Source organism: Podarcis gaigeae, assembly GCF_964106915.1.
Source record: "Podarcis gaigeae genome assembly, chromosome: 2".
Classification (NCBI taxonomy): Eukaryota; Metazoa; Chordata; class Lepidosauria; order Squamata; family Lacertidae; genus Podarcis; species Podarcis gaigeae.
The window spans coordinates 22,258,821-22,279,153 of NC_139679.1; the positions used below are offsets into that span (position 1 = coordinate 22,258,821).

The window sequence follows — 20,333 nt, forward strand, 5'->3', positions numbered from 1 at the left end:
CTATTGCAGCTTTTAAGCCAGTGTTTGTCTCCTATAGGGGGTCTTTGTAAGAGTGCCTCTGGAGCTGCCCCCGCTTGTAGCTCTGCCATGCCCCCCCCCACCTTTGGGTGTTGTGTTCCCCCAGGTGAATTTCCTCAAGCAGGGATGTGGGGAGGACAAGATCTGTCAGAGCAACCTGCAGCTCAACTACCGGTTCTGTTCTCGTGTTGATGACGCTGTATTCCATCCCCTGCCCAGGTAAGAGCAGAGTATGAATTCTCACTTGGCGGTATCATTGATATGACTATTTGGTTTTGCTGTGTTTTCTGTTCTTGTAAATCACTGGAGGGGTGGGGGTTTGCTGGGGCTAAAAGGTGGTACAAAAATGTGTTTTTTTCTAAAAATTAAAACAAATAATTTTAGCAGAACCGTTTCTGGTGTCACACAGTAGTTGTGAGTGCAGAAACACGCAAGTTGCTGTGCCTTACCGTGCAACTCGAACACAATGGCATCCCTCCTAGATTTTTGTGAAGGGATGCTGCAGAGGTCAACCTTAACAGGCAGCTGGTTGAGACCAGGACCAGTTCACCTAGGCATAATCATCCCCCCCAAAACCCAAGGCCTTCATGGTAACCTCTCTTCCTTTCCTCCAGAGGCGATGATGGCTTGGATGTTTTTTCCATGAGTGACCAAAAAGTCGTAGCCCTTGAGATCCATGTCACCAACTTTCCTTCGGATGCAGCTGAGCCACAGCGGGATGGAGACGATGCCCACGAAGCCATGCTGCTTGTCTCTCTGCCACCTACCTTGTCCTATTCTGCTTTGCGCCTCTACGATGCCATGGTACACGTTGGAAATGGCTGTAATATACTGTATAGTCCACAGAGGGGAGCATAGGAAAGAGCTGATCTATAGGATTGGCTGTCACAGATCTGATGGCACTCAGAATAGATGCTTCCAGCGGCGGCTGGTGCCCTTTGGGACTGGTAGGGCAGGCCAACAGTAAGTGGAGCCAGAACCAATGAGAGGCAGAGCCTTGGGGGAATCAAGACAGGTTTGTGGAGCACTGCCTCATTTACCCTAATGGACCAGCCTCCACCAGCTGCTTCCGCAAAGGAGGCAGCTACCTCTGTGGTTGGAGGCTGACTGGAGTTTGAGCCGCTGACTTCCAAGGAGGTTGCTTTAAATATTTGTGCAAAACATAATCGCCCTGCTCTTAAGCCAGAAAAGGCTACCAGAGCTGCTTACAGTCAAATGGTTAAAAAAAACAAGGCAGTCCCCACCCACGGGCTTACAAATACACAATTAAAATACACAATACAAAGGGAATGGCGAGGGGAAAGGGGAAAGAAGCAAATTCAAGCACCAGTTCTTGAAGCTCTTAAGAAAAGCTAGGGAACACATTTGGCAACTTTTGATGGTAACTTAGAGTATAGGCTATTGAGCTATTATTTATATATAGCTCAATGAATGGCAATTTCCATATCTTTCCATTGCTTCAGTCCTTGCCATATTTTTCTAAATTATTTGAAATCTGATCTTTGGGGTGTGGAAATTGTTTGAGCTGAAAATATGCAGCCATTTATTCTCATCATATTGTTTGGGGTCCTTGGTGCAGGATTTAGATGGGTGTGGGTTGGTAGGTTTTGTTTTCTTGTTAGCATAGATAAACACACAACCCTGCAAACCTTCTGATGGTGAAAGAAAAACCTTGTCTTTCATAGGAGAAGGCCCCAACCTGTATGTCTAACCAGAGTGCCTCTTATATGGAATGTGAGCTTGGGAACCCCATGAAACGTGGAACACAGGTGAGGTTCAGATCTGCACCACCACTCCCCTCCCCTCCATGCTTCTTTCACAGCTCTTATTTTCACCTTAAACCCACTCCATTTCTCTCTTCAGGTCCGGTTCTACCTTGTTCTGGAAACCTCAGGCATTACCTTGGAGACCACCGAGCTGGAAGTAGGGCTACAACTTAGCACGTGAGTAGGGCGTCCCTTCCTCCCCAGAGCTGAGCTTGCTAGATCCAAAGCAAAAACACATTGCAGGAGCTCCTCCGCAAGCAGTGCAAGACCTGTACAAGCTTATTCGGGTAAATTTGATGGCCCTGAGCTCAGATCTTGCAAGGTCAGCCTCCAAAAAATATAAACTGCTAGGCAACTTGGGTTTGCTTATGTTTTTGGAACTCCTTGATTAATCTTTTGCTATCATCGTGGGATTGTAGAAATTGGGTCAGGGGAGGCTGCAATAGGAGTCAGGCAGTTTATCAAGGAAAAGAGAGGGTACAGGTAGCAGAGATTGGCATGTGGGGGTATCAGTCCCTGTCGTTGGGCTACTTCCATCCAAACTGGTGTTTATTGCAGCTGTATTCTGCAAATAGGAATGCGGGTGGCGCTGTGGGTAAAACCTCACTGCCTAGGACTTGCCAATTGCATGGTCGGCGGTTCGAATCCCCGCGGCGGGGTGCGCTCCCGTCGTTCGGTCCCAGCGCCTGCCAACCTAGCAGTTCGAAAGCACCTTCGGGTGCAAGTAGATAAATAGGGACCGCTTACTGGCGGGAAGGTAAACGGCGTTCCATGTGCTGCGCTGGCTCGCCAGATGCAGCTTGTCACGCTGGCCACGTGACCTGGAAGTGTCTGCGGACAGCGCTGGCTCCCGGCCTATAGAGTGAGATGAGCGCACAACCCTAGAGTCTGGCAAGACTGGCCCGAACGGGCAGGGGTACCTTTACCTTTACCTTTATTCTGCAAAATATTCTTGACCAGTGCTGTTTTTCAGGGGATACTTGAGGGTACGCAGTATTGGCACCTCTTTTTGTTGTTGTTAAAAAGTGTGGCACTTACTGTAAACATGGTGAGTACCGGCACTTATTTTTCTAGGGGGAAAAGCACTGTTCTTGACACAATAATTGCTGGTTGGTTTAGCCTGCTTTATTAGTTGTTCTGCCATACTTCCCCAGTAGGGACACAGGTGGCGCTGTGGTCTAAACCACCGAGCCTCTTGGACTTGCTGATCAGAAGGTTGGCGGTTCAAATCCCTGCAGCAGGGTGATCTCCTGTTGCTCTGTCCCAACTCCTGCCAACCTAGCAGTCTGAAAGCATGCCAGCGCAAGTTGATAAATAGGTACCACTGCAGCGGGAAGGTAAACGGTGTTTCCATAAGCTCTGGCTTCCAACACTGTGCCCTGTTGTGCCAGAAGCGGTTTAGTCCTGCTGTCCACATGACCCAGAAAGCTGTCTGTGGACAAACGCCGGCTCCCTCAGCCTCAAAGCAAGATGAGTGCCGCAACTGCATCTTCCGTCACCTTTGACTGGACTTAACCGTCCAGGGGTCCTTTATCTTTACCTTACCTTTACTACCACATTGCAGTCCATAGGGGCTTTAGTACAACAAACTTAAACCATAAGTGTTGTAAAAAAACGTACGGGATGTCGGCAGCATCTGCACTGAAAGGAAGCATTGTGACTACCCTGAAATCTTTTAGGCACAAACAGTATTGTTTGTGAGCTTGCATATGATCACCATGATAGCATCACGAGCGCTAATCAGCATGAATGTGCAATAAAACAGGATGTCTGGTGAGACCTGTAAGCTAAACTCCTGCAACTCTCTTCTCTCCCACAGGATCTCGGAGCAGCCTGGGTTGGCCCCAGTTCAAGCACGTGCCCATGTGATCATGGAACTTCCTCTCTCTGTTTCTGGGTGAGGGTCACATGAGGGTAGTTCACACCCAGTTCAAGTTAACACGACTTCATTGTCAGAGTGTTAAAACCTTTTGCACCTGCTGAGAGATGCATCCAGAACAGAAGCATTCTTGAAGCATGCATGATAAAAAGCCACCTGGAATTTAATACAGTGGTACCATGGTTCTCAAACTTAATCTGTTCTGGAAGTCCGTTCCAAAACCAAGATGCGTTTTCCCGTAGAAAGTAATGCAAAATGGATTAATCCATTCCAGACTTTTAAAAACAATCCCTAAAACAGCAATTTAACATGAATTTTACTATCTAACGAGACCATTGATCCATAAAATGAAAGCAATAAACAATGTACTGTACTATAACATAATTAAGATCGTATTTTAGATGATAAAAATTAAAATTACATTTTTTTCTTACCTGCACTAATGATAGTCATTGTTTGGATGGGGGGATTTGATCCATTTCCGCAGTCACACAATCAATCAAATTAAACTAAAAAGCATCAAAAACAAAAATGCAAAATAAATAGCAAAAACAAAAGTGCTAAACTTAATCTGTTCCGAAAGTCCATTTGATTTCTGATATGTTCAAAAATCAAGGCACAGCTTCTGATTGGTGCAGGTGCCCCGGAAACAAAAGCCAACAGCTGCATTGGATGTTCAGCTTCCAAAAAATGTTCGAAAACTGGAACACTTCTGGGTTTTCGGAGTTTGAGAACCAAAGTGTTTAAGAACCAAGGTTTTTGAGAACCAAGGTACCACTCTATTTGCTCATGGATCATTCTTAAAAAATCTACCTTGTATTTTAAATTTTGATATAACAATTCCCGCATGTCATTCTTCCATGAAGCCCATTCCAAAATGCTCCAATGGTGGAAAAGTTGCATTGTAAGAGGAATCGCATGCAAATGTGTTAAATATGTGTATTTTGTTCATAAGAGTACATTGGGTTGCCTTGATACACAAGTCAGTCCCCACTCCCAGCCTGCCTTGATCTTCTCTGCCAATCATAGACATTCACATAGATATTTTCTCCACTTATGGGTGGTGAACTGCACACCAAAATAAACTGGTTGTGTCCTGAATCATTGGTACCAGGGGCAGTGCCGTATTTACATATAAGCTAATCAAGCTATAGCTTAGGGCCCCGGTCTCTTGCGGCCCCCCAGAAAATTTAAAGGGAGAAAAAACTGGATGTACATTTCCAATATATAAGATGAAAAACAAATAAAATAAAACCTACATACCGTACCTATTAGGTCCATAAATTACCATGTAGCATATATTCAACACAAAAAACAGCGGCAATTTGTTGTTGACAAAGGACAGCTGGACATATAAAGGACAACTGGACACATAAAGGGCCCCATTACCTTCAGTAGCTTAGGGCCTCATCAAACCTAAATCTGGCCCTGACCAGGGGCCCTGTTCACATGGCCAAAGAGAATAAATCGAAAAAGCTACGCTGCTTGTGCACAAAACTTAATGCGCATCCATACAGAGCAGATTAGCAGAGATTGAGGTCACGTCCACCCCATACATTTAAAGCTTTCTTATACCTCTTTGACCTTCATGGCTTCCTCAGAGAATCTTGGGAATTGAGGTTTGTTCAGGATGCTGAGAGATGTGAGGAGACCTGTCACAGAGCTGCAATTCCCAGCACCTGTGATGTGGCCTGGGCTTCTGTTTCTCCAGCTTCCCATGTACCCTCATGTGGCGTAATGGTTAGAGTGTTGGACTAGGACCTTGGAGAGCAGGGTTTGAATCCCCGCTTGGCCACAAAGCTCACTGGGCGACCTTGGGCCAGTCACCGTCTCTTAGCCTAACCCTACCTCGCAGAGTTGTTGTGAGGATGGAATGGGGATGACGACGACAACAACCACGTACATCACCTTCAGCTACTTGGAAGAGAATAAATAATCTAATTAATAAACAATCTCTTCTTTTTCTCTGCAGAGTGGCCGAACCAAATAAGCTCTTCTTCAGCGGGGTGGTACGGGGCGAAAGTGCCATGAAGAGGGAAAGCGAGGTGGGCAGTCCTGTGCTCCTCCAAGTGACGGTGAGTGACACTTGTCCCCTCCAGATCGAAGCCTTGAGCCGTCGTTCACAACCCCTTCAATCAGAGTATTTCTAGAGTATCGTAGCCAGTTACTGCTAGAACTCAGGAGGTTTGGAGGTGAGGGTCTGTTCTGAATAGGGAATGGGATCTAGGGTGTTTGAGATAAAGAGATTGTGGGTTTTTTGTTTATGGTTACTGTGTCCTCCCTGTGCAACTGCCGATTTACTTTCTTCCTTTCTCTATATATCAATGGGATATCCTGCTCCAATAATCTTAATCAATCAAGCGAACATTTATTGTGTGTGACTAAAAGCCATTACAAATTCAGTTACAGATCCAGCAAGTCAATTAAAACCTGTTAAAAGAAACCCAGAGATATAGATCCATTTACAATAAGTCAAATTAATGAATCGCCTGCCCAGTATTGTCTTTTATATAGCTGGCATGAGTACTTTTTTAGCGACTTTAGAAAATAGGGCTGTTTTGCATGTGGCGAGCAGATCACAGCCAGATAATAACCAACATATTTTCACTTCAGGGTTCTGTTCATGTGGCGGTGCCAGTGTCTGTTCCAAAAATCTCTTTCTGGGGTTTTGATAGTGCTGACAATGGAGAATATAATGGGGGAGCTCTTCTCCCTCACCTGCCCCACAAATACAAAGAATAATCTTAATCAAAGTTACTTAGATTAATCATGAAATATGTATGTGCCTTTTCAATGCATATTTATGGATGGTGGGGATTTCACTTGTGTTAATAACTATTGGAGGGGGTACTGAGTCCAGCTTAATGCAAAGCACACAAGTGTAACCTTGTTTATATGGAGTAAAACCCAGGGGGTGGCGCAAGGTTGGAGGAGGAGTTTGCTTCCCTTCGGCACCCAGTTTCCCTTTCATTCTCCTCCAACACAGCTTGTCCCTCTCTGTCCACACACCAGGTCTCAAACCAAGGCCAGTCCCTGAATACGCTGGGCTCAGCCTTCCTCAACGTCATGTGGCCCCATGAAATTGCAAATGGAAAGTGGCTCCTCTACCCACTGAAGCTGGAGCTATCGACCCAGCCTCAGCATCGCGCGATCTGCAGCCCAAAACCCAACTCACTCAATCTGGCTCTGGTAGGTGCCGTGGGAACTTGACAAACAGGGGTTGCATGATAAGCAGGCAATGTTGATGATAGCAGTTGATGATAGCACTCCTCTCCTCTCTTCCAGGCAGATACGTCTGATTCTGGTACTAGTTGCCATGGGGTTGTTGTTTTTTTAAGGTTCATTTGTCGTTTTTATGATGAACATAAAAATAGTAGTCAGGTCCTCCCGCTCCTGCCAGGTTCTTAACAAATACCTGCTGTTTGTAATAGTGAAAGCACAATTAATATTGTGTATTCATGATTTCTCCTAGAGATGTTCAAACATTGCCCATTCTTTTTTTGCAGTTATTTCTGCCTTCCTGGGTGGGAAATTTATCTGTAGAAAGAGATGTGTTTTTTTGTTGTTTTTGCATTGATACGAAGTGCACAGTTCCTGGTTTTTGTTGTTCTCTGCGTCGTATACACAACCGGCAGGTGGATGCAAAGTAGATGCGCCACTGGCCACTCACCTGTTCTTAGGAGACCAGTGGACAGACAGCTCTGCCATAACCTAACTCCCTCCAGCAACTAACATGGTGGGAGACGAGGAGCTAAGATTGCTTCCTCTCCCAATCAACGAAGATTTGTTAACTGGTTAAATCACAGATCATTCCCTGTCCACAAGGATTTGTTTTATGCGGTTTCCCACGCCAAGACACAGTCAGGTTCTAATCACCTCTGTCCAAAAGCCCCATCTTCTGGGCGCAGTTGGCCGTGCAAAAATACAGGGCTGGCTTTGTTTCACATTCTTCCTAATTCAAAATTACAGACCTAACGTTAATCTATCAGGGGTCTGGAAACTTTTTCAGCAGGGGGCCGGTCCACTGTCCCTCAGACCTTGTGGGGGGCCGGACTATATTTTTTTTGGGGGGGGGGGAATGAATGAATTCCTATGCCCCACAAATAACCCAGAGATGCATTTTAAATAAAAGGACACATTCTACTCATGTAAAAATATGCTGATTCCCGGACCGTCCGCCGGCCAGATTGAGTAGTTGATTGGGCCGAATCCGGCCCCCAGGCCTTAGTTTGCCTACCCACGATCTAATTCATCAATTCACGTGTGTATCAGTTTGCTGGTGGTTTTTTTCTGCCTTGTGTCTGGTGTGTGTGTTTAATGGATCCTCGACAGTTGCCTTCAAATCGGTTGCTTCCTTGAGGCAGCGATGAGGACCAGTTTTTGGTTTGTGATCAGAAAACGACACGTTTCTGAAGTGTCCCCAATCCCTTGCTCTTTTCTTCAGGAGCCTCTTCACCAGGGTAGGAAGAAGCGAGAGGCGGAGCCGCCTGAGGTGCCCGCCAACCGGCCACTGACTTATTGGGGAAAGCAAAAAAATGTCACGTTGGTGAGTGATATTTTTCACGTTCATAAAAGACGTTGAAAGCATTACATCTGTCGGCCCTCCACTCAAATTTTGCTGTCTCTTAACCTGTTTTTCATTAAACAACAACCTTAAAGAGAGCCAGTGTGGTGTAGTGGTTAAGAGCAGTAGTCACGTAATCTGGGGAACCGGGTTCACGTCTCCGCTCCTCCACATGCAGCTGCTGGGTGACCTTGGGCTAGTTACACTTCTCTGAAGTCTCTCAGCCCCACTCACCTCACAGAGTGTTTGTTGTGGGGGAGGAAGGGAAAGGAGAATGTTAGCCGCTTTGAGACTCCTTAAAGGGAGTGAAAGGCGGGATATCAAATCCAAACTCTTCTTCTTCTTAAACACCTGGGTTTTGATGGATCTCTGATGTGTAGGATATAATTTCTGGCAAACCGACTGGTACTAAAATCCTTGATGACTCTTTGCCTCATGCTTCAGGACTGTGCTGTGGGGACTGCTCATTGCCAGCTCTTCCAGTGTCCTCTCTACAGCTTTGACCGTTCAGCTGTGCTCAGCATCTGGGGCCGTCTCTGGAACAGCACCTTCCTAGAGGTTAGTTGGGCTCCCCCTGCCGGATATTAGATGAACAGCAATATGTGTAAACCTCTGTGGTAAAGGTAGAGGTAAAGAGACCCCTGACCATTAGGTCCAGTCATTGCGGCGCTCATCTTGCTTTATTGGCCGAGGGAGCCGGCGTACAGCTTCCGGGTCATATGTCCAGCATGACTAAGCTGCTTCTGGTGAACCAGAGCAGCGCACAGAAACACCGTTTACCTTCCCGCCGGAGCGGTACCTATTTATCTACTTGCACTTTGACGTGCTTTCGAACTGCTAGGTGGGCAGGAGCAGGGACCGAGCAACGGGAGCTCACCCCGTCACTGGGATTCAAACCGCCGACCTTCTGATCAGCAAGTCCTAGGCTCTGTGGTTTAACCCACAGCGCCACCCGCGTCCCTTAAAAAACCTCTGGGGTAGACTGTGCAAATTAAGGACTTCTTCCTGCCCAGCTAATTTCAGGTTACAAATAATATGTTTTGGGGAGTACCTCCATGAATTGTGTGGCTTGGCTCACAGCAGTAATTGCTTGCAATCCTAGATGAGAGAGTTCCACTTAAAAGGGCCATTTAGAACCTAAAATGAAGTTATGCATCGGACGCAATGGAACCCTTGCAATACTCATGGCAATGGTTTTCAGTATCCTAACTGCAGGCTTGTCCATTGCCTGGGATAACTCTGTTGGTAGCGCAGGGGACTCTTAATCTCAGGGCCATGGGTTTGAGCTCCACATTGGGCAAAAGATTCTTGCAGTGCAGGCGGTTGGGCTAGCTGGCACTCAGGGTCCCTTCCAACTCTACAGTCCTATGATTCTATGACTTTTGGTTGTTCTGAGCCCTCTTCCCTTTTGCCTTTAGGAGTACTATGACACAACATCGGTGGAAGTGATTGTTCGAGCCAGCATCACCGTGAAATCTACCATCCGCAACCTGGTTCTGAAGGATGCCACGGCGCAGGTACCGGAGCCTCACAGCTTAGCTCATTTGCCCCTTGTTATTTTCCTTGCACAATCTGAAATACTTTGCAGCCAAGGACAATTTGTATCTTTAGGTTGTGAACTGCCCTGTGATCTTTGGGCGAAGAGCAGCGTACAAATTTAATAAATGAACAAATGATTTCTACAGTTATGCCTTTCTCACTGTCCCCCCCCCCCCCCCGTTGCTGCTGCCGGGTCAGAGAGAAGAGGAATCTTAACTGAAATGATATGATGATGATTTATTTATTTATATTATTATTTATACCCCGCCCATCTGGCTGGGTTTCCCCAGCCACTCTGGGCGGCTTCCAACAGAATATTATAATACAATAATACAATAGTCTATTAAACATTAAACAATAATGCAATAGTCTATTAAACATTAAAAGGGACGTGGGTGGCGCTGTGGGTAAAACCTCAGCGCCTAGGACTTGCTGATCGCATGGTTGGCGGTTCGAATCCCCGCGGTGGGTTAAGCTCCCGTCGTTCGGTCCCTGCTCCTGCCCACCTAGCAGTTCGAAAGCACTTCTAAGTGCAAGTAGATAAATAGGTACCGCTTTATAGCGGGAAGGTAAACAACATTTCCGTGTGCTGCTCTGGTGCTGGTTCGCCAGAGCAGCTTCGTCACGCTGGCCACGTGACCCGGAAGTGTCTGCGGACAGTGCTGGCTCCCGGCCTCTAGAGTGAGATGAGCGCACAACCCTAGAGTCTGGGAAGACTGGCCCATACGGGCAGGGGTACCTTTACCTTTACTAAACAGGGCTGCCTTCAGATGTCTTGTAAAAGTCTGGTACAGTAGTTGTTTTTCTCTTTGACATCTGGTGGGAGGGCATTCCACAGGGTGGGTGCCACTACTGAGAAGGCCCTCTGCCAGGTTCCCTGTAACTTGGCTTCTCACAGTGAGGGAACCGCCAGAAGGCCCTCGGCGCTGGACCTCAGTGTCCGTGCAGAACGATGGAGGTGGAGATGCTCCTTCAGGTAGACTGGATTGAGGCCGTTTAGGGCTTTGAAGGTCAGCACCAACACTTTGAATTGTGCTTGGAAATGTACTGGGAGCCAGTGTAGATCTTTCAAGACCAGTGTTATGTGGTCTCGGCGGCAGTTCCAGTTCTCCCTGTCCCACTAAAATATGCAGTGCCCATTTAAAAAGGGAGGGGGGAAGGATACGAAAATGAGGAGCAAGATACTGTCCAAGAAAACAAGCCTTTTAAATCAGATATGGGCTTTTATGCACATAGCCCAGAGTGTTGCTAACAGTATTGGCATGGGATGCCATGCAGACTGAACCTCCTCCTTATGCAAATAGCAGTAGCAGACTGTCCAAAGAGACTACCAGTCTGTAAGCACCCTTAGTTTGATCACAGTCTTTTGTTTCAGACAGTGCCAGTGATAGTGGTGCCTGTTCCTCGGAGAGGGAGGTGGTTTTACAGCTGAGCTGAGAAGTGGCTCAGGCTGCCATTCTTCACCACATTTTGGTTTGCTCTCTCACTTTCTGCAACCTTGCTTTCCCCCCCAGATCCCAGTGATGGTCTACTTGGATCCCAGCGTAGCCGTGGCACGAGGCGTGCCTTGGTGGATCATCCTCATTGCGGTACTAGCTGGGATCCTAGTGCTGGGGCTGCTCGTCTCCATCCTATGGAAGGTGAGCTGGCCTGGAGAAAGGGGCAGCGGTGACCAGGGTGGTTCTGTGGGGCTTTGCCCCTCTTCCAGGGGTTGTGGACTCTCCTTCCTTGGAGGTTTTTAAGCAGAGGTTGGATGGCCATCTGTCATAGATGCTTTAGCTGAGATTCCTGCATCACAGGGGGTTGGACTTAGATGATCCTCAGGGTCTCTCCCAACTCTACAATTCTACGATTCTGTGATGCTGGAGCAGAGTTTACAAGGTGGTTCCAGTTTACTTCATCACACTAAAATTTGAATCTGGACAACAAAGGTCCATTATTGCAAATAATTGCCTTGATAAAGACCCTTGGCGATTATTCCCATTGCAACAAATGTCCAACCCCTAGAGACCATTCCCCACAGCCGCAGAGCCCCGAGGTTACATTCTTTCAAAACAATTGGACTGTATCAAATGGGATTTACATTTTGAAGTTAACTGCCTGGTGGCAGGGAACCTAAAGCCTCTACCCTGTGGAGAATGATGGGAGATGGAGTCCGCTTGAGTGGTACCCATGAACACAGATGAGTCTTAGGATGCAATCCTGTTGCTGCTGCTCAGGCCTTTAGACCCCATCCCTGGAGACAGGTCATATGCAAAGCTGATAACGCCATTCATACTTCTCCTCGCTCCCAGTGCGGCTTCTTCAAGAGGACAAGCCGGGAATCCAAATACTCCACGAACTATTACCGGGCTCGGCTGGCCATACAGCCGTCTGATGCCGATAGGCAGGCCATGGAGGCCTAGCGGTAATGCCCGGCCTCGCCACCTAACTGACCCCCTGCTTGTACGTGTGTAGGAGTGAGGGCACAGATGTGGGAATGGGAATAACAAGTGATGGAGTGCTCTTAATGTGAGCTCACTAAAAATATTAGTGCATGTGCAAGCAAACAGCAGGCCAGTGGACTTCCAAGTATGCCCTCAGTGCACCGGGGAGTGTGTGTGTGTGGAGGATTTTGCAGATCGTAACATACAAGAGTGATTACCATTATGTTGTGCATGTGGATTTCTTGGTGGGTTGCAAGGATGTTGACTGTTAACAATACATAGCCATGAAATAATCCACGGATAGTCAAGGACTTCAGGAAGCACTAGCACCAAAAGCCTAAATGCTGTTGGAAATGACGGCGTGTGAGTGTGTAGCAGAATATAATTCTGCAAATGCCTTGAGAGTTGGGTGCATGCATGCAAAAAAAGCAGGAGTGTGAAGTACTTAGCTGCTACTCAGGTATATGCTCACAAGTGCAGATGACAGTCTACAAAATCCTCAGGCTAGTTAAGATAGCTGGTGCCTGGATGGCATTGCTGGGCACCCAATGAGGTCCCAAACCCACTGCAAATCCCTGAAGCCTCCCGGCTCTACTGCATGTTCTCCTTAGCAGCACTGCTTGTTCTAAGTAAGTCAGCAGCTAGAGGCAAGGACAAGGAGCTGCTGCCTCTCCTCTTCCCCTCCCTCTCTCTCTCTCTCTCTCTCTCTCTCTCTCTGGATGCACTGGGCCCAAAGTAGGAGGGCAACTGGATGGACAGCAGTGAAAACAAGGAGGAGGCGGGCCCACTGAGGACATCCTGCCCCTGATCCCACTTCCCTCTCAGATCTTGGAGCTGATACTGGGTCCGTGTGTGAATGTGCAAGGGATTAGAAACTATGTCACAACAGGGGCACACCCAGATGGTTTTACTTTATGGGAACAGATACCCTAAGTCAGCACTTCTGAACCTCCAGTTTCCAGACATGCAGGTCCTTCTATCTGGTCTTGTTTTATCTCCTCCATCCCTTCAAGCTACCACAGCTGACAGGATGTGTCCTGCCAAAACGCCTGGCTTCCTAATAGGACTGACGGAGTATCTGCCTTTGTCCAGAATATTTCTTGTGCTGTAGCGTTGGGGAACCTGTGACTCACCAGATGTTGATGGGACACTTTCTTCCACCAATGCTAGCCAGCATGACAGAGGGCCAGGAATGATAAGAGTAGTAGTTCAATGACATTTGGAGGGGCACAGATTCCACCCTACAAGCCCAGAATATGGTAAACTTCCCCCTGGATGTGGTGCAAAAATGCAAGACGCTTTTCAGTAATCGGCTAGCAAATGCACACAGGAGGGGAAATCTGTAGATGGCTGCAAGGGGGTGAGAGTGCCCTGATGAATGAATCCTCACGAGTGTTTGTGAGTGTCAAAAGTGCATGCTAATAGACTATGTCTTCCCAATGCATGGTGTGTGGTGAACAGGGGATGAAGAACGGGGTCTGGAGAGGACACATGGGAACATACATCATCACCGCTGGTTACAGCTGCTGGATGCAGCCCATGGGTTGGTGGCAAAACAGCGGGCATCCTTCCCTGCCTTCCAGCAGTTCCATTAGGGAATCTGTTTGTTACTTTCATAGATTGAATATTGTGGCTTCTTCTTCCCCAGCTTGGCTTCTTCAAACGTGCCCGCTACCATGAAGACAAGGTGCCGCAGTATCACGCAGTCAAGATTCCTCACCAGGAGCGCCAGCTTTTCCGGGAGGAGAAGACGGGCACCATTACCAAGAAGGACTGGGTCACTAACTGGAATGCGGAGGGCGATGGTCACGTTCCTGTCTCGGCCTAGATACATCCCTGCCCTGGCCTCCCTGTGGCATGCTTCTGATTGGCAGAGAGAGCTGCTACTGGATAAACCTTTGTGTTGGCACCAGCCTGGCTGATAGTAGGGTTCCTTGCCTGCTTTCCTCTCTGGAAGATCTGCGGACACTGGACTGCCCCTTTCTTGTGGAAGATTCAGCAGAGATTCAGGGGGACACGTGCTTAACCATGGAGGTTATGGTGACAGATTCTGCAAGGCCAAAGGTTGCTAAGGATATTTTTTTCTGGTATTTTGCTTTTCCTTGTGAAGCTGGGCAGCAGCCGATGCAGAAAACTGAATCAGCAGTAGGAGGAACCCTCTATTTCTAGTTTCCTAAAGCGTTATCTGCTGGGAACAGAACTTTGTATTTTGCTGCTGAGAGTTGGAATAGCATCTATCACTGTCTACCCCGCTGCAAATGGGGCATACATTTGCTACAAGACCTGATTCTTTGGGAAAGAGAAGAACCTGGATTCCTTGGGTGTGTTAGAAGGGTTCAAAGCCAAAAAAAAACCACCCCCAACCACCCCTGGTGAAGAAGACGAGAGATTCCCCCTTCTTGAGCAAGATCACTTTCTTCATGCTAGCTTTTTGTAATTTATTTTGTCTAACTAATATTGGAGAGCCTTGATGCCTGAAGTTGAGAACTAGGTTGGGTTTGAGACAACATGCTTTAGTGCAGGAGTGAATAACCTGCAGCCTTCCATATGATGTTAGACTCAAGCTCCCATCAATCCCAACCAGTGCAGCCAAAATGGTGTGGGATGATGGGGAATTGTAGTCCAGCAACATCTAGAGAACCACATGTTCTCCATCGCTGGTGTAATAACAGAAGTTCTTCAATAACGTTGATGGCTCTCTGGTATGGTTTGCAGCTTTCTCCAAAAACAAGGAAGGCTATTGTCATTCTGGAAGGATATCAATGCCAGTCTTAATCATATGCTAATAACCACAGCCTGGGTAGGGGGCAAAGTGGCAAGGGCAGGGCCTGCAGGAAAAACATTTTTAAAAAATTGTGCCACACAATGAATGCAGAAGGATACCTCCCAGCCCCTTCGCTCTCTTCCTTGGTCACCATATGGCAGTGGCAACTTCAGTTGGATTGTCACACATGCGTGCTTACACACACACACACACACACACACACACACAACCTCCTTCCTTGGTGGCCTAGACATCTCCCTTGCCTCTTTCCCAACAGTTCCTTCTTTGTAACATTGGTATGCAGTGACCTGCCTCGCTAGGGTAGTGTGAGGATGATGAGCAGGATAAGCAGAATACTTCACAGCCCTTATTGAAAACGTCACTGAAATTTGGGATGATAAAAATGTCAGTCAGGGTCAAGCCCCCTACCTTTCTCTACCACACCCTCCAACATTTCTCCGATGAAATAGGGACATCCCGTTCCATAATGATGATTTTACCATTTATAGCCCACCCACACTTCTTACTGGGTTGCCCCAGGCACTCGGGGCAGCTTCCAACATACATAAAAACATAATGAAACTTTTAAAAAAAAAAAACTTCCCTATACAGGATTGCCTTCTGATAGCTCGGGGGTTGGATAACCCTCCAACATTTCTCCAGTGAAAACAGGGACATCCTAAGGAAAAGTGGGACATTCCGGGATCAAATCAGAAACTGGGGTGGTTTCTAAATCAGGGATGTCCCTGGAAAATAGGGATACTTGGAGGGTCTGATCTGTTGAACCACACCGTTGATGTAGATGTTTAACGCAGGAAGAAAATGGATTTCTTTAAATCATAAAGTATCAGAAGTTGGTGGGTATAGGAGACACTGGCTTCCCAGTATCCTTACTAAAAGGGTTCGCTGCTCTAGAACCTCTTCTGACCACTCTTCAGGAAGAACAGGTGCCTATAACCCCTTTTTTACTGGTGTCCTTAAATCCTACATTCAACTCCATGCTTTCCAACAAGCTGTGCCTTTTCCAAGGTCGGGGGGGGGGGATGTTAATACTAATCTGAATTTTGTGGGAAGGACTGTCCCTTCCAATCTCTTGTCAGACGCAAATGGTGACAATTTGCAGGCGGCCATTGCTTTCAGATCTACCTTTTTGTGATCGTTGATTGTAAAATAACAAAACTACCGTTCCCAGGATTCTCCGCGACTGTTGAAGTGGTATAAAGAGTGCTTTAAGTGTAGGGCGTGTGGATGTGACCAGAATCACTAGTGGGTAGAATAAGGTGTGGAAAAAACAGGGCAAGAGCTTTCCACCTCTTTACTGAAACTCATAAAAGCAAGACCTTGCAGCAAACCCATTCAACCCACTGTTAAATGGCTTTTGGAAAGGAGGCCAGAGTTAGCGCAGTAGATACGGCAAAGGACTATGGCATCTCAAAAGACTACAGATCCACCGAAGCATAAGGTCTCCAGTCCACACTCCAGTTTATGCCACGCAATAAATCTGGTAATCTTTATTGTGCTGCAAACCTCTTTGCTGTTAAATGACTGCTGTGATCAGGGTCTCGCCTGCAGTGGGTTTATGTTGCATTTCTCAGTAGGTTGGCAGCAAAATGGAAATGCCTGGCTGATAAAAGGAACACAACTCCCCTACTTGGGCTAAGCAGAAAAGAAAGGAAACTCCCAAACACAATCTCCTGCGTGGTATCTGGATAACGCTGCTTGAAAAACACAGAAGGCACCTGCGAATTGAAAACCAGCCTCCTGCTGAAGTACAATACATTAAGCATGAAACTTCTTAATAACATATCTGGACAGAAATCCCTCAGGGTGACATTCAGTTGCAAGGGACACCGAGGAAAGGCTGTAGGCACACTTGGGTTGTTTATTTTTCCTTGTCATGCTCTCAAACAACTGCATTTTATGCCAAAACACAACAGCTACGATGGAGGGGCTCACAGCATTCACACTCCCAAGAAGGCCTTGGATCTCCCATAGCTGGAACCTTGGATTCAAACAGAAATCAAGCATTGCTCTCTCTCTGCATAACAGCCTACTCCACCCCAAACAGATACACTATTTGTTTCCAAAACGTGCAACAGAAGACGCTATTGAAACCACAACAACTGCACTGAGGATTTTAGCCATAAATAAAATTAGTTCACATGGTAACATCAGCACATCATATGGCAGAGAGAGCAAATTTACTGTCCATACATGACTTGGGGCTGGGTGTGCAAGAGGGACAATCAATTAGGCAGATGGAGCAACTGAGGAACTTGAAGGAACCGATTCAAAAACCTTAGTTACCCTGATTTTGGCACTTCCTCTGTAGGGACCCACATCTGTTATAATAGGGTACCTTACAGCGGTTTTTGGACTACAGCTCCCATCATCTTGCTTTTGCTAAGGCTGATGGGAGTTGGGAGTCCTCCATATTCGGGGGGCACCAAGTTTGCTTCCCCTGTGTAAAAATGTGAACTATTTCACAAATGAACAAACCATTGCAATGTGCGCCTATAAGCACCTCAATTTCCCTCTCTGTTTATTTGCCTCAGAAAGGCAACATGCTCACCTATGTGCTGCTGAAAGTGTAACTGGTGGTTGGAGTTATTGACAGATCTGGCCCTTTAGTGCACATGACAATAAATAAAGTTCCAGGTCGTTAATACAATCCTATATAGCTGTTAATTGCAAAAATGACCTGCTTATTCTCTGGCTCTACTTTCTGGAATATTGTGAAAACTTTATTCGAGCAGAAGGAGACTGTAATAATCATTTAACAGGAAGAGTGGGTGGGGATTGAGGAAGATTTAATGGCAGCAAGCCTAGAGGAAGCTATGAAAAAGCAAATATCAAGACTAATTCGCAGCAACATATGGACAAGATGTAAACAAAGCTTATATTTAATGTACAGCCCCACCTGCCTAGAGAGACAGGGTGAGTTACAGCAATTTTTAAAAATCTTGTTTAAAAAAGTCTTATAAAGGTAAAGGGACCCCTGACCATTAGGTTCGTGGCCGACTCTGGGGTTGCGGCGCTCATCTCACTTTATTGGCCGAGGGAGCCGGCGTACAGCTTCCGGGTCATGTGGCCAGCATGACTAAGCCGCTTCTGGCGAACCAGAGCAGCACACGGAAACGCCGTTTACCTTCCCGCTGGAGCGGTACCTATTTATCTACTTGCATTTTGACGTGCTTTTGAACTGCTAGGTTGGCAGGAGCCAGGGACCAAGCAACGGGAGCTCACCCCATCGCGGGGATTCGAACCACCAACCTTCTGATCGGCAAGTCCTAGGCTCTGTGGTTTAACCCACAGTGCCACTCGCATATATTCAGGACTATTTTTCAGCTTGAGCTCACTAGCGCTCAGCTCCTGACTTCTCAGGTGGGCACCATTGCCATTCTAAGAGAACAAGAGAGACGTTCATGGTGAGCTCCAGCACCTTTTTTTCTAGAAAAATAACACTGCATATATACATATTCTCACTTTACATTCTTAATTAATGCTTAACATACCTTATATATACACAAACAAAAGTACTGTGTGACCTGCCCTGGTGAAAGATTGTGAGGTGCAGTTGCGACATAATGCTATATCAAATCATGACTCAGTGCAAATGCAAGAGGTTTCCTTCTTCAGACAAACCATAAGCTGGTCCAACCAAGAATGTGTTGGAAATCCTTGGAAACTACGACCCAAGTCTGGGGCAAGTACTCTGGTGAGAAAACCCCAGCAGAGTTCTAACATGGCAAAACATGGAGCCAAGAAAAGTGTGGAAATATAAGCTGTAAAACCTTCAAAGCGTGCCCTTTACAGTGAGTTCCAAAATCTCCCCTTTAATACGGTGGTACCTCAGGTTAAGTACTTAATTTGTTCCGGAGGTCCGTTCTTAACCAGAAACTGTTCTTAACCTGAAGCACCACTTTAGCTAATGGGGCATCCCGCTGCCGCCGCGCCGCCAGAGCACGATTTCTGTTCTCATCCTGAAGCAAAGTTCTTAACCTGAAGCACTATTTCTGGGTTAGTGGAGTCTGTAACCTGAAGCGTATGTAACCTGAAGCGTATGTAACCCAAGGTACCACTGTAGTTATTTCCAAAGTATCCCACTTCCCTAGCATGTTTGATAAATTATAAAATGGTTTACTTACAAAACTCTTCAAAGGTCAGTCATGTGCTTTTCCATACAGCAGTCAGAAAATATGCACAGGCTTTAAAATGTAGCTGACTTTCCAAAACTATTGGTATAGAAGAGTACTTGTTTCAGACTCCATTCTAGTCTGAAAAAGGCTGGTAAAAGCCAGGCAGCTGGAGGGAGCAGTCTATGTGGGAACTTTTATATAATTTAGCAGAGTTTAAACGATCCCGTTTGAGTTTATGCAGCGTCAAGCAGGTCGCTAACTCGTTTGAGTCCTATCAATAATTATACCTTCCTGGTTGATAATCCCTTTCTGCTCCGTTAAAGAAAACACACGTGAATCTGAATCATGTTAACATAAACTACTTTACTATCAGATTCATTCAGGTTTGTAGAGCTGTTCCTGAAGGCAGGCTTAGGTTACATAACAGATAAACTATATACTAGATAATAGTCATGAGAAGACTGCATCTGAGCAGTTACCAGTTAACACTCCTTGCAGCAACTGACCAACGGACAAAACTGCCTGCTACATAAAGGCGGTTAGTCCTCTCTTGGAATGTTGGATTTGACTGACAGCTTTATATCCCACAGTCCAGAGTTGCTCATACACCAAATTCACATGCAGAGGTGAGCAGAAATGACATAGGCTAAGCTTGGCAAGACAGCTGACTCTACTGCATTAACCCCTTATTGTATTAATTAGACTCAAGCTTGTTAGTTATTAGAGGCTGGCTACCCTACAGAATGAACTCAGCTATACAGTGGTACCTCGGAAGTCGAACGGAATCCGTTCCGGAAGTCCGTTCTACTCCCAAAACATTCGGAAACCAAGGCACAGCTTCCGATTGGCTGCAGGAAGCTTTGGAAGTTGGGTTTCAAAGAACGTTCGCAAACCGGAACACTCACATCCGGGTTTGCGGTGTTCAGGAGCCAAAACGCTCAACTCGCAAGGCATTCGGGATCCAAGGTATGACTGTACAGCCACAAATAAAACGTTTTAAGTGCAATATGCAATATGATACCAGATGACGATAGTGAGCCTTATGCATTTTTCAAAATGCTTTAAAAAAAAGCATATTCAGAATGGTTTTTATATGTGTCTAGATTCCACCCAGAGGTTTAAACAACATGCTAAGCCAAATCATAGCTTAGCTCAGAGCAGCCGGTTAGCAGGGCCGGACAAGCCGAAAAAGCCGCCACGATGTTCTCCCTGGGAAGCTGCACACTTGTGCTTTTGCA

At 46.5% G+C, this 20,333-nt stretch overlaps 1 protein-coding gene across 18 annotated transcripts in view; it reads left to right on the top strand.

Moving 5' to 3' along the window:
- ITGA7 (integrin subunit alpha 7) overlaps positions 1-16,470 on the top strand; it is a 100,393-nt gene extending 83,923 nt beyond the window's left edge. For 13 of the 18 annotated variants that reach the window (XM_083727403.1, XM_083727404.1, XM_083727387.1 and 10 more), the window contains 12 exons: positions 125-237; positions 633-822; positions 1,704-1,787; positions 1,882-1,961; positions 3,604-3,681; positions 5,636-5,738; positions 6,676-6,852; positions 8,108-8,209; positions 8,672-8,785; positions 9,646-9,744; positions 11,281-11,406; positions 13,841-16,470. In XM_083727403.1, coding sequence (XP_083583529.1) covers positions 125-237; positions 633-822; positions 1,704-1,787; positions 1,882-1,961; positions 3,604-3,681; positions 5,636-5,738; positions 6,676-6,852; positions 8,108-8,209; positions 8,672-8,785; positions 9,646-9,744; positions 11,281-11,406; positions 13,841-14,020 — 1,446 coding nt within the window. In that variant the 3' untranslated portion in view covers positions 14,021-16,470. Of the gene's footprint in view, positions 1-124; positions 238-632; positions 823-1,703; positions 1,788-1,881; positions 1,962-3,603; positions 3,682-5,635; positions 5,739-6,675; positions 6,853-8,107; positions 8,210-8,671; positions 8,786-9,645; positions 9,745-11,280; positions 11,407-12,060; positions 12,212-13,840 lie in introns of all 18 variants that reach the window. The other 5 variants (XM_083727401.1, XM_083727389.1, XM_083727395.1 and 2 more) reach the window with 2 other exon arrangements.
- Positions 16,471-20,333: the final 3,863 nt, after the last annotated feature.